The following is a 13,087-nucleotide window of genomic DNA, read 5'->3' on the forward strand; positions in this document are numbered from 1 at the left end:
TACACGTGTTCGATGCTATCTATTCTGTACCGCCAATATTATATATATCTGTGCCACAGAAAAACTGTTATTCTGTGATTGCACCTAGGAATCTAGGATAATATTATTATTTATTATTATAGATACATTTTGAACGATTATTTGAATATTTATTTTGTCGTCTATTATTGTAATGTAAGGTTGTTCGAGTGTCTAACGTCTTGTTTAAAACTGTAATTATTAAACTTGTAAATTGCAAATGTAGTGCTAAAAAGTGAACGACCACTAACTGCCAACGAGAAAAAATCAGGCTACTACAGACCAAGCAGTGTTAATGTCATCGTACCAAAGTTCGATTCGTTCGTAAATCCATCTCATAATGTCAGATTCGCCAAGGCCCAAAGGATTGAATACATCGAGTGTTGGGAAGTCCTCACCGGCCCGTGGTAATTGCGGCGTTCACTACTCTGTCGTTTAGTGTTCCATTTTATTATGTCTGAGAATTTGTTACAGAAGTTGATGTTCACGCCGGTCGGCCCGCACAAGGGCACAGCGGTAATTTGACTGGGAACCGTCGTATATTGAAAGACACCGCAGCAGATATCTTCAATCGTATGCAGCAATGGAAAATCCACCAAGACAGGGGATGTGTTGTGATATCGAATATATTCAATTTGCGAATGGAAACGTGAGTATAATTTTTATATTGAATATTCTGTAATTTATTATATTTTTGAAATAAAAATGTATTACATACCTACAAATGCCATAGGTTAAACATTAAATTTCCTGATCAGCTTGAAGGTTTAGTGAAGGAATTAAAAAAACTTTGTGAGCAAATGGTAAGTACAAAATAGGTACTTAGTCAATGTAAATAAAATTAATATTTTAATATCTGGTCTTTTTTTTAGTTTGATATTGTTGAAGGGCTCAAAATTAAACTAAGGAATCTTACAGCTGTATCGGTTTTAGAAAAAGGCAATTCGACACCACTTTTCATATCATGGACAACAGAACATTTTTGTATGATTACAAATAACAAAATGTTTATTTTAAACACATAATTAACATTAATATTTTTTCTACAGGTAAAGTAACTGAGAAAATATTAAGAGCTTATCAAAAAGAACAGAAACTACATCAAAGTCTTCTATTGAGAATAGCAGATAACACGGATCCTGATATTCTGTTATTTTATCTTTCATGTTGGACATATCAGCCGTATTTAGATCATAGCATAGAAAAAGAATTACATTGTATGATTAAAGAGACTAGACATGTATGAGTTAGTTTAACAATAAATTAAGCTAAAAATAAGTTAAGAGTTATAAAAAAAGATATGAATTTATATTAATAAAACTATATTCTAATTTAATAACAAAAGATTTTACAAGTCAAAAATACTTGGAGTACTCTCCTGAGCACATTTCCCTACAGATTGAATAAACTTAACAAAACCAGTATCTTTTGGTTTCTCCAAACCTCTTAATAAGCGGTTTTTCATAACAGCAACAAATTCTCGATTGCTTAATTGTCCATCAACTATAAATTAAAAATAAAAGTTAATAGCACGAATAGTTTTAAATTTTTATAAACACTAGCAATGTAAAATATTAACTTACGGTTTTCATCAAATATTGTGAAAATTACATTGATCAAGTGGTCATTTAAGTCAACATGAGCTACAGTGTTAGCTACATGTTTTAAAGTGGCTATAAAAAATAATAATAATAAATCACCAATTAGTATTTCTATAATAATTATTAATTATAAAAAGTGAAATAAACCTTGATCAATTGATGCTCCTGCAATATGATAAAAAGTAAGAGCTGTATCTACATCATTAATATTATTCAAAAAGTGAAAAAAATGTAAGTAGTCTTCTTCGCTGATGCCTCGAGTATTTTCTTTAAATCTGAAATCATTACAATTATTAATCATTCAATATGCTACATCAATTGTTTATTAAAATAATAAATCTATTATCTAACTAGTTTGATAGAATTTGGGATTAATTAATTTTAAATTTGAATACAATTTACAATATATCTCCATGAACCTTCTGTGTTTGGTACAATACATTGACACAACCTTATTTTATTTATTTTAGATGAATGAATAATAATTATTTTAGGTAGCATATGAAATAATTTACTTTATAAAAACTTACACTTTTTTCACTCGCTTAATTATGCGTGCTTTCTTTTTTGGTGCATATCCAGCATATGCTAAAAGTAAATCAGTAAATTCTACTTCTGTTATGGTTCCATCATCACTGGGGCCTTTTCGTTGAAACTAAATTTAATTGTTTAGTGTTAAATACATAATTTAAATGTTTTAAATTATAAATTACCTCTAAACCTAAAATTTCTGTTTGCAATTGTTGTTGAAAATCAAGGAATTTCTCTATAGTTAGTTTTTCATCAAGATTTTCACCAAAAAAATATGTTGTTAATGCTGAATTGACCCCCTATGATTTAAATACAAGTAAAATATGAGAAATGTAATTACAATTTTATAAGCTTTATTTACCTTAAAAGTATTTCCTGTATTTGCATGATCTCTATGACGACTTCCGATACTTGTCTGATGTCGGATTAGGGTAGCAACCTTTTCAAATTCTTCACAGTCTACATCACCATCACCATTTAAATCAAACATTCTGAATGCAATTTCAAAATGTCTTTTTGACGCTAAAATTATATTTAAAATAATACTATTATTAAATTATATTAAATAATAGTAACAATAAATCAATGAAATGTATTTTATTGATACACATACTTGACAGTACAGTTAATAAAAATATATAGTCTGAAAAAGTTATCAGACCAGAACTTCCAAGTTTGTAGAATATACTGTCTTCATTTAGTGCCAATTCTAATCTCATATGTGTATTCTAGAAAATCAGATAAATACTGTTGATAACAATTATTAAAGATCATTAAAACATTTTAACGATCTATACTACAAATCAAGGCTGGGCAAGTTAATGATTTTTTTTAACTCAGTTAAGTTAAAAGTTAATACACACTTTTTGTTAACTTTTTATTAAGTTAAAATAAAGTTAATTTGTTTATACAACGCTTACGTACTTAATTTTTTTCCAACCCAAAGCTAAATTATAGGATATAGTGTTTATACTTCATACAGTATTTCCATATAAGTTAGATTCGAATGAGATAAATTTTTAACTTCAAACAATTTACAATACATATTTTTTGACATAAAAACGAAATAGACTGAAATAGTGAAATATTATAAAATTAAAAACAAAATAAATTAACTTAACTTACTTCTTAAAATGAAAAATTAACTCGTTAATTTCACGTTAATTAAAAAAGAAATTTAGTAAGTTAACAATTAAGTTAATGAAGTAGCCAAAAGTAACTAGTTAAGTTAAAAAGTTAAAATAAAATTAATTTTTTAACTTTTTAACTCGTTAATGCCCTGCCTTGCTACAAATTGAAATGTTTAATTAATATTGTACTTTTGGGTCATATTTTTTATATTGATCAAGACCAAGTCCATCCGGTTGTTTGATTCCCGGTGTCATAGAACGTAGGAAGTCATCTGGTGTCATAAATACTTCATGAGTTTCTAGTCCATTAGAGTGCATATGTGTTACTTGTAAGGTAGCAAAATATCTAAAAACCTTGTCTGGCGTTGAAAAGTGACGAATCCTGTTCTCGTATTCTATAATCTGAAATAAAATTAATTAAATATTATTATTATTATTAATTGATTTGTCATTAAAACACTTAAGACCTTTCGATCTCGAAATCCAACTATTTGTTTAGGTTTTTTTTTTTTTTTGTCTATAGTTGCTTCTATGATTTCATCTTCTGGATTTTCATCAGTAGTATCAACATGGCTGTCAGCATCTACAGGAGGAAATACTACTTCAATAACTCTGAAAAATATGTAAAATCATTACTAAATATATTGTTCTTAACAGATCAATTAAATATAATATATAATGAATATTATCAATGTATATACATGAATAATATAGGTATAATTAATGGTAATATATTATTTGAATGGGAACAGCTTATATTTGTAAAAAATACAGCATATTTTTATATTAAGGGGTATGAATACCGATGGTATCCAAGGAGTTCAATATAGGCAATTTTCTTTAGTGTGAATGACTGTGTTTACAATAAATAGTGGAGTGCTCCCACACATGTCATCAAAGCAGCATTTTACACACTAATTATAAATGCAAATTTTAGTGAAATACTGAAACTTAGTTTTGTATTTCCAATAATATAGCTTACTGAGTGACAGTACAGTATGAACACCTATTATACAAATTGAAGATAGAAAGTTTATCTGGGCTTGTATAAGAGTTGATTTTCGATATTTTATATTCAATGTTCAATATTTAGCTTTAAAACTTGTGATATTATACTTTTTAAATTTAAGTTATTGAGTTTAGTAATTAAAATATTGAAAATTGACTTTTATATAGGCATAGGTTAACTTCTTTTCTACAATATTGATAAAGGTGTATTTGGTCTCAAACCACTCAATAAACCATATTATTGGAAATATAAAAATACAATTTCATAGAATTTTTCAATACTATTCATACCCCTTAAAATAATTCAAACACTAAATGAGCAAATATAAATTTACATACTTGTCCCAATTAATAAATTGATAAATTATAAGGCCTATAAAAGCCAAAAGGTAACATTTTTTTAAAGGATGTTCTGGAGGATCTCTCCTATGACCAAAGTTCTTATAAGTACGTCGATGATCAAATTTAGCAACAGGTAATACAGCTAACATGTTCAATGTTCCATGATTTTTTAATAAGATTTGTCTTGAATGTAACCCGTGACCCAAAATTGGGCGTAGTTTTGTAAGCCACATATCTGAAAAAAAATATTTTATTAAGTTAATTTTTAAACTTGTTTTAAGTAGTCTTTTTTCAGTAATGAAACCTATACTTTGGCTTGTGTCTCCTAATGACTATATTTTTACAAATTATACCTAAATATAAATTTAGATGATTTAAAAAATAAACTGTATCCTATAAGAAAGTATTTTTGATATTTTGTATGGGTGATAATATGCATTTATAAAATAGTTTTTAGGGTAGGTATCTCGTGTCTATAGTTTAATTTTGTTTTTTATGTATTACATATTAGTATTTAGACTATTTAATAATGGGTATACAATTTAAATGTATAATAGCAAATTAGTTTTATATTTTAATACCTTATCTTCTAATTCATAATTTCGTTAAAACTTGATTATGGAAAATAATATTAATATGAAAAAAAAATTGAAATAGCATACTGTTTTCTAAAAAAAATTGTTTAAATAAATGTGTGATAAGATAGTGGAATTTTCTGAATACTTTGAGATCATGAACGTGTTGATAGGCCAACTGAAATATCTAGGTTCAAGTGTTGATATAACACATTTATAAGGCTTTAGGCCTAATAATATATTTTTTGTAAATATCTAATCAATTTAATAAATTAGTTTCATAACATTGTTCGCTTAAAATATATTATCAATTATTGAATATTCTGTAACATAATTAACAACTAAAATAATATGTAAACAATTCATTTGGAATAAGCTTTATAATTCCTAAAATATCTTATTGATTGAAGATGAATAAAATAATACATAACACGTTATTAAATTAGTTTTCTGATGTTGATCTGATCTCTGATAAATAATATAACAGGCTTGACGATAACAAATAATTTTGAACAGAATTCAAGAACTAAAGGTTATCATTCATTATTGTTTTCCAATGTATTCATTTGAGCCATCTACGTAAGATATTACATCTTTCAAAGTAAATTTAATAGCCGATGCTGTGTCAAATGTCAATCAATATACAGTTGTACGGGGGAAATGTCATCATATTTTGTACAATCAGAGCACACAATTCCGCGAAAATTGTACTATCGACATCAGTATATTTTAGCTCATACACGAAGATTCTTAGATAATTGATCGGACTTTGGATTTTCGCCCACATATATAAACACTCATCGACAATTATTTAGATGGTCAGTATTTTGTCACTGTGTATCAGACCACATTATTACCTGATTATTTTCTAATTCGTGGACTCAACCGATTAGACGGATCATGGCATCGCACTGTCCATTGGATGTTGCGTTCCTCGATTCAATCCGGTCGAATGACAATATTAATTACCAAGTAATAATCACTGGCCCCAACTGGGTAATCGGCGGACAATTTATTTATTATTAAATATTAATTAATTATGATTCACGAACCGCGCAGAATGCAGATATAAAATTACACTGATAACAAACGGCTGACGTAAGGAAATACGACTGATAGCGTTTGTGACCTTTTTTTTGTTTTCTCCTTTTCTCGCGTACGATTATCGATTTTTAAAATCGGCACCTAAGAAGCCAGCTGCAGCTGCGCGAGGGCCCGCCTGAGCCGCACTTCTTTGCGCATGTCCGCTACAATCAGCACCCGTACACTCTTATCAGCTCGTTCGGCGTTTTGGCATAGTATCGGGCGCAACGAGTTGATGGTCGTAGCTGCTTATTCGTGTCGTGCGCGCGGAAAAAAAAACAACACACAGACGGAAGAAGAAAATTGATTTTTTCATCGCCGGCCTTGTACTTAACGAATACACCGCGGCTCACGACCACTTTAACAATACCCTACATGATACATGTTTACCGGAATGCGTAATTCAACATGGGGCTTCCGGCCGAAAATAGCTCACTGCCAAGAGGTAAGTACCTATATCCACCCAGTTCTTTAATTTATACCTAAAGTCTGCGTTCGGTAGACTGCAGAGGTGAAAGCTTGCATTTTATCCGTCCTCTATACATTGAAAAAGATTTTTCTCCTGATTATTGACCATTTGATTGCAATGTGTCTTTGGTTGTAGTAGGTACTCTTCATGGTTCTCTCAAATATTTGTAATATGTCTTATATTGTATTCAGCCCAAAATTTGGTTCAAGCTTGCAGGTATCCGCCATAAGCAACAGTATTCAATTTGAGTAGCATTCAAAAACCCAACTTTTTTGGTCACCTTAACCACTACAAATGTGAAAGTAAAATACCTATGTCTGTCTGCCACATTTATGCTTACAGAGCAATGTTACTGATTTCATCATTTTCAAAGTGTGTGTATATTTTTAAAATTAAATTGACAAGTTACTTGGTCAACAAGTTGTCAAAGGTAATAAAAAGGCTATGAAAAGAAAAATAGGGGTGTGTCCAAATATTCTAATAATTACTGAGCTGTTGGTAAATTATTATAATTTTGTTGTAATCTAATATTTTTTTTTACAGGCACACAATGGTTATCTAAAGAGAGCAACCACAGAACAACTATTGGAAGTCTTCAACAAAGTAATTTTTCCAGAGTAGATTAACTTATAGGATAAAACATAATATTAGACTTAAGAATTTATTTTATTTTTTAGTATGCTACTGTCGAGAAGCAAGGTGAGAAATACATCAACTCTGTAGATTTCTTAAAAAATTACATCGGCATATTGAATGAACCATCCAGTGACTTGGATTCTTTGCGACTGTTGAGTGGAATCGTTGATACAAACAAAGATGGGTTAGTAAATAAAATTAATTCTTCAAAAAAAAAAAATTATGTTTTACTAATTTTTTTTACTAATGTTATTAATTAGTCATGCATATTTGATATTATGCCTAGAATATTTCACATTTACAAATGGGTCTTAATTATATTATATTTTTATACTGTAACATTAACTTAAACAGTTGTTTGTTGTTACATATTAGTTTTCAGCGTTTGATTTTTATTTGTCATTAATAAAGTTGGTTTAGTATTATGCTTTGTCATTACACTTACTGATAAGTATTAAAATGTTTGTTTTAAAAATTATATCCATAACATATTCAATTATTTACTAATACAATATTAAATTACATATGAACATTAAACATATTCTATGATTATTTGGTCTATAAAATATTATCCAAGCATGATGTTAAGGTTATACACCATTTACTATAACATCATTAAATAAATTAGTTAAAGTAGTTGTCTTATCCAATATGTAAACCTAGTTCATATTTTATTATAGCTACTCAACACAATACAGTCAAATTTTAATAACTCAACCTCAAGGAGAATAAAAATGAATTGGCTTTATGTATTTTTCAATTTGTATACCCTTCAAAAACAACTTAAATCACTGTTTTAAGAGACAAAAAAAAATTTGAGTTATTGATATTTGACTGTATATACTCTGTTCAGTGAGAGAACTTGCCGATTTTGGGCAATCCTTACCTACACTTTGTCATAGTGGAACTGGTCTCGACAGCTAGGTGTTGAGCAGGGATGTGCAAAAGAACTGAAAAACATTGTGTCGTGGCATGTTCTCTTGCTGGACAGAGGATGGGTATTTCATGATTAAAATTAAAATTATTAGGTAATGTAAGTAATTTAGTTTTATTATATAAATTTAAATTATTTATTTACAGTATAATGAAATTAAAATTTTAAAATAAAAAAAAAATGTTTTGTGTTGTATAAAATTACAATTTATTCCTTAGACTCATTTCATTTGCGGAATTTCAAGCATTTGAAAGTTTACTGTCTGAACCAGATGCTTTATATAAAGTTGCATTTCACTTGTTTGATATAAATGGCAATGGAGAGATTTCCTATGGTACTAAAATATTAGTGTACAAATTTCTATGAATACCATAATAATTTTTTTTATTTCCAGATGAATTCGTATTAGTTATTAAAAAAACTGAACTGTACTTAAAAATACCTTTCAACTTGGATAGTCAATTTATGAAATTGTATTTTGGAGAGAAAAAAAATCGGCTTATTAACTACTCAGAATTCGCTCAATTTTTACATGTATAAAAATTTTTAAATTATATTTACGTTGGTAAGTAATAAAAATTAAATAAAAATTTTTGTTTTAGGATTTTCATGAAGAATGTGGAACTGAAATTTTTCGTATTTTTGATAAATCCGGTTCTGGTTTTATATCTGCCAATGATTTTCAAGAAATAATGCTTATGTCCAAAAGCCATTTATTAACTAGCGGTGTCCGAGATAACTTATTACCAGTAAATTAATTTAAAATCTATAAACTGTTTAATATAGTTTAACATATTAATTAATATTATTTTTTTAATTTGTAGGCTGCAGGAGGAGGTCAAGGAGTACATCGTGTTAGTTTTCCATATTTTATGGCTTTTATATCACTTTTAAACAATATGGAACTTGTCAAGCGTATTTATTTAAATGCCAGTAATGAAAATCGGAATCGAGAAGTTACTAAAGGTTTTTAACTTGGATTTTGTGTGATTCATAATTTTTATTAAAACAGTTATTGTTTCTTATAATGTATCATAATATTTTTGTTTTTCAGATGAATTTTTGTATTCTACTCAAGTTATGTCTCAAATTACTCCATTAGAAGTTGATATATTATTCACCCTATGCCATCTATTACATCAAAGAGCTGGGTAATTAAATTGTACTACATACTATTATGTAAGCATATTTAATAATCCTATATTTTTTTTAGCAAGATTATTTATAATGACCTACAATCAATAACACCAGAACAGTACTATAAAGAAATACATAATCGTAGAATAGCTGAAATCCATGCAGTATCTGTAAGTATAATTAAAAGGTTATTATTTCTAACCATTGTCTAAATTACTTTATAATTATTTCAGAGTCCATCTGATAGAGGAGTTTTTATTCAAGTATTGGAGAGCTTGTACCGATTCACCCTGGGCTCAATATCTGGAGGTAATATTATTTTGCTATATTCCACTATTCCAGTAACATGTTGACGGCATGTTTGGCACTGTATAAATGTAATGATGTATCCAATTTAAGTATGGGCACACAAACATATAGGTATGAGTGATACCAGCCGCTCCACAACGTTCTAAATCTTTTCGTTCACTATCATTTTTTATTTCTTTGTATACTTGATGAGCTATTCCGTATAATTCGCCTAAAAGTAACTAGTTAACTAGGTACTATAAGGTATTCAAACTATGTATAAGCCATTCTAATATTAACAGTATACCTTGACATATTAGTGGACCACCAGAGTCACCGTCACATAATCCTTTTCCTTGATCTTGTTGTAAGCAAATGATTTTTCTTCTCTCCCAATCTTGAAGACCTGGACATGCTTTAGCAGACATTGAAGAAAATACCTTAAGTTTGTGTAAGAGTGTATTTTGTCGGCCAGGTGGTGTATCAACTTCTCCCCAACCTATAGCTGTACATGGTATGTAATCATTTATTGGAAGCCCTTTATCTGATACATGAATGATATTAACAGCGATAGTCATAAGAAATGGTTTGACTCGAATGATAGCTAAGTCATCATTTGCAACTCGTTTTACCTTAATAATATACCAAACTATTTTATTATTGTTTCATATTTACATGAATAATTTTACTGACTCTATAATTTGGGTGTATGTGAACTTCTGTTCCGTGTCTGACTTGTGAATTATTTGTTCGTTCAATATAATTTACTATGCCAGCTACTACTTTGACATCGCTAGGTCTTATACCTAATATATAATTAATGGAAAAACAGTGAGCTGCCGTCAAAACCCATTCTTCTGATACAATCGCTCCGGAACATGACATAGTCTTATGGTATATGACTGTCATAAAAGGAAATTCAAATTTCTGTGCTACTTCTCCACCTGCCAAACAAGCTTGTTGTCTACTAAGTGGTTGATTACGATAACAAACTACAGAAACTATTAATAATATGTTACTAACAATCAAATGTTCAAAATTCATCTTGTTAAGTCAAAATTGAATAATATAAAATATATTTCAAAATACAAAGTTTGATTCATGTTATCTAATATTTAATAATAGACAATAAAACCATAACAACAATGTTTAATTAAAAACCAAAGAAGTGTACATGTTTTTATTTTAGCTATTGGTGCCACAGCAGTATATCCAATTGATTTGGTTAAAACTAGGATGCAAAATCAAAGAGCTGGTTCATTTATTGGTGAACTCATGTACAGAAATAGTTTTGACTGTTTTAAAAAAGTGAGATATAGTTTTTATAACCTTTTTTTTTTTTTAATATAAAATTAATGTTATGTAAAAATATATATTACATTATTACTTATGTTTTGTTAAAAATACTATACATTTTCAGGTAATAAGACATGAAGGAATTTTTGGACTTTATCGAGGTCTATTGCCTCAGCTGATAGGTGTTGCTCCTGAAAAAGCAGCAAAGCTCACAGTTAATGATTTAGTGCGAGATAAATTACGTCTAGAAAATGGAGATTTGGCTGTCTCTTCAGAAATTATTGCTGGTGCTTGTGTTAGTATATTTTTAACTATAGTAATTATTAATTTAAATTATATAGCATATTTTTATATCAATATTACTTTCAGGCAGGATTTTCACAAGTTATATTTACCAACCCGTTAGAAATAGTAAAAATTCGTTTACAAGTTGCTGGTGAAATAGCATCTACGAAAAAATTAAGTGCTATTACTGTAATTAAAGAATTAGGTTTCTTTGGTTTGTATAAGGTAATAAATTGTATTATAACTACAGTATGGAATTGGTAAAAATGTATTATAATACATTTTACTTTATTATTTAGGGAGCTAAAGCTTGTTTCCTACGAGACATACCTTTCAGCGCTATTTACTTTCCAGCATACAATCATGTAAAACAGGCTTTTGCTGATGAAAAAGGTTATAATCATCCATTAACACTGTTAGCTGCTGGTTGTATTGCTGGTGTTCCAGCTGCATCATTAGTGACACCAGCTGATGTTATAAAAACTCGGCTGCAAGTTGTGGCACGAAAAGGCCAAACTACTTATAATGGTTTGGTGGATTGTGCTATGAAAATTTACAATGAAGAAGGACCTAGGGCATTTTGGAAAGGAACAGGCGGTAATTATAATATTAAAGTTAAAATAACACATTTAAAGTTATATTTAAATCAAAATGTATATTTTGTTTAGCTCGTGTATTCCGCTCTTCACCACAATTTGGAGTGACACTTTTGTCTTATGAAATTCTACAAAGATTGTTTTATGTAGATTTTGGAGGATCGTAAGTAGTAAAAGATAAACAAATTAAACTACATGATATACTACATAAATGTATAAAAAATTTTTTTAATTTTAATTTTTAGCCGCCCATCTGGTTCAGAAAAATTAGTTTCTGTACAAGGTGCTGGTGATGGAATAACCCCTTCAAATCCAGATCATATTGGAGGTTATCATGCAGTGCTTCCGATATTAGAAGGAATAGAGTCTAAATTTGGTCTTGTATTTCCTAAAATTAAATCAGAAAAATAATCATATCATACAGGCTGTTACACATACATTCTGAACATTTAATAATGATTGTTATTTGTGATATTAATATTTTTATCTCCATACAATTTATTGTATTTCAATTCATCAACTCAAATACTCGATTATATATTTATACATGAAAACACATATACACGCATACACAAATTATGTAAATTATTCTTTTTTCCTTTTTACATTATCCTATTTTATTTTTTGTATGTCGAGTACGGATTAATACAATAATGCTCTTATTTATTGTACACCAATAAAATTATTTTTTTAAACCAATTCAAATTTCAATGTATTAATTCTAGAATTTATAAAAAAGAAAAGAGAGTACCTTATTAAATATTTAAATATAACATTATATTATATTTTAGTTATTAGTTTTTTTGGGGTATAAATTATAATCATTGATATATTTAATTTAATGTTTAAATGGCTTAATAGTCCTAAACACATCTATAGTTGACGTTTTGCCCTCTAAATATCTCTATGCATGAGCAACTAATATTAAATATTGGATTTTCATTTTCATTTTTATTCATATTATATTATTTTATAATTTATTGCATTTATTTTAAAACTGAAAGATCAATCGCTTATGATTATTACGGAATGAGGAAATAATGAGGTATGTACGATTTTCATGGTATATTGCAAATTCTGATGAAAATATCCTTACATTGCGATTACCAGTACCGGATCTACAAATTATGTAACCCGGGGCACAACATAATATTACCG

The 13,087-nt window shown here is 28.6% G+C and overlaps 4 protein-coding genes across 4 annotated transcripts; 2 read left to right on the plus strand and 2 right to left on the minus strand.

Moving 5' to 3' along the window:
* Positions 1-69: 69 nt before the first annotated feature.
* LOC132938055 (cyclin-dependent kinase 2-interacting protein-like) lies at positions 70-1,999 on the plus strand. Its single transcript, XM_061004723.1, has 5 exons — positions 70-425; positions 493-667; positions 752-821; positions 891-1,002; positions 1,068-1,999. Exons 1-5 carry the CDS (start codon positions 359-361, stop codon positions 1,262-1,264), a joined length of 621 nt encoding a protein of 206 aa, XP_060860706.1. The 5' UTR covers positions 70-358; the 3' UTR covers positions 1,265-1,999.
* LOC132938052 (calcium uptake protein 1 homolog, mitochondrial) lies at positions 1,068-6,252 on the minus strand. Its single transcript, XM_061004721.1, has 11 exons — positions 6,063-6,252; positions 4,628-4,865; positions 3,748-3,892; positions 3,470-3,682; positions 2,764-2,878; positions 2,512-2,672; positions 2,333-2,449; positions 2,150-2,274; positions 1,767-1,894; positions 1,602-1,691; positions 1,068-1,521 (listed from the first exon to the last, which is right to left on the minus strand). Exons 2-11 carry the CDS (start codon positions 4,861-4,863, stop codon positions 1,367-1,369), a joined length of 1,485 nt encoding a protein of 494 aa, XP_060860704.1. The 5' UTR covers positions 4,864-4,865; positions 6,063-6,252; the 3' UTR covers positions 1,068-1,366.
* A 205-nt stretch (positions 6,253-6,457) lies between these two features.
* LOC132938051 (calcium-binding mitochondrial carrier protein Aralar1) lies at positions 6,458-12,877 on the plus strand. Its single transcript, XM_061004720.1, has 16 exons — positions 6,458-6,733; positions 7,301-7,360; positions 7,435-7,577; positions 8,546-8,661; positions 8,722-8,861; positions 8,930-9,076; positions 9,152-9,293; positions 9,382-9,478; positions 9,541-9,634; positions 9,698-9,773; positions 10,942-11,060; positions 11,173-11,343; positions 11,418-11,558; positions 11,633-11,930; positions 12,002-12,092; positions 12,175-12,877. The coding sequence occupies exons 1-16, from the start codon at positions 6,671-6,673 to the stop codon at positions 12,338-12,340; spliced, it is 2,064 nt and encodes a 687-aa protein (XP_060860703.1). The 5' UTR covers positions 6,458-6,670; the 3' UTR covers positions 12,341-12,877.
* On the minus strand, positions 9,783-10,935 carry LOC132938056 (factor V activator RVV-V alpha-like). The gene is made up of 3 exons (XM_061004724.1): positions 10,446-10,935; positions 10,060-10,384; positions 9,783-9,984 (listed from the first exon to the last, which is right to left on the minus strand). The coding sequence occupies exons 1-3, from the start codon at positions 10,794-10,796 to the stop codon at positions 9,788-9,790; spliced, it is 873 nt and encodes a 290-aa protein (XP_060860707.1). The 5' UTR covers positions 10,797-10,935; the 3' UTR covers positions 9,783-9,787.
* Positions 12,878-13,087: the final 210 nt, after the last annotated feature.

This window comes from Metopolophium dirhodum, chromosome 2 (genome assembly GCF_019925205.1).
Source record: "Metopolophium dirhodum isolate CAU chromosome 2, ASM1992520v1, whole genome shotgun sequence".
NCBI classification, from domain to species: Eukaryota; Metazoa; Arthropoda; class Insecta; order Hemiptera; family Aphididae; genus Metopolophium; species Metopolophium dirhodum.

What these genes read in the sequence shown, in the direction of transcription:
- LOC132938055 (XM_061004723.1), top strand. Translation starts at nt 359, where the DNA reads ATGTCAGATTCGCCAAGGCCCAAAGGATTGAATACATCGAGTGTTGGG. An exon ending in TTCAATTTGCGAATGGAAAC is followed by an intron (nt 668 to 751) that starts GTGAGTATAATT and finishes CAAATGCCATAG; the next exon opens with GTTAAACATTAAATTTCCTG. An exon ending in AAAAACTTTGTGAGCAAATG is followed by an intron (nt 822 to 890) that starts GTAAGTACAAAA and finishes TCTTTTTTTTAG; the next exon opens with TTTGATATTGTTGAAGGGCT.
- LOC132938051 (XM_061004720.1), top strand. Translation starts at nt 6,671, where the DNA reads ATGTTTACCGGAATGCGTAATTCAACATGGGGCTTCCGGCCGAAAATA. An exon ending in AAATAGCTCACTGCCAAGAG is followed by an intron (nt 6,734 to 7,300) that starts GTAAGTACCTAT and finishes TTTTTTTTACAG; the next exon opens with GCACACAATGGTTATCTAAA. An exon ending in CCTGGGCTCAATATCTGGAG is followed by an intron (nt 9,774 to 10,941) that starts GTAATATTATTT and finishes TTTTTATTTTAG; the next exon opens with CTATTGGTGCCACAGCAGTA.
- LOC132938056 (XM_061004724.1), bottom strand. Translation starts at nt 10,796, where the DNA reads ATGAATTTTGAACATTTGATTGTTAGTAACATATTATTAATAGTTTCT. An exon ending in ACATACACCCAAATTATAGA is followed by an intron (nt 10,385 to 10,445) that starts GTCAGTAAAATT and finishes TATATTATTAAG; the next exon opens with GTAAAACGAGTTGCAAATGA. An exon ending in TGGTCCACTAATATGTCAAG is followed by an intron (nt 9,985 to 10,059) that starts GTATACTGTTAA and finishes AGTTACTTTTAG; the next exon opens with GCGAATTATACGGAATAGCT.
- LOC132938052 (XM_061004721.1), bottom strand. Translation starts at nt 4,863, where the DNA reads ATGTGGCTTACAAAACTACGCCCAATTTTGGGTCACGGGTTACATTCA. An exon ending in ATACAGGAAATACTTTTAAG is followed by an intron (nt 2,450 to 2,511) that starts GTAAATAAAGCT and finishes TTTAAATCATAG; the next exon opens with GGGGTCAATTCAGCATTAAC. An exon ending in CACAATATTTGATGAAAACC is followed by an intron (nt 1,522 to 1,601) that starts GTAAGTTAATAT and finishes TTTAATTTATAG; the next exon opens with TTGATGGACAATTAAGCAAT.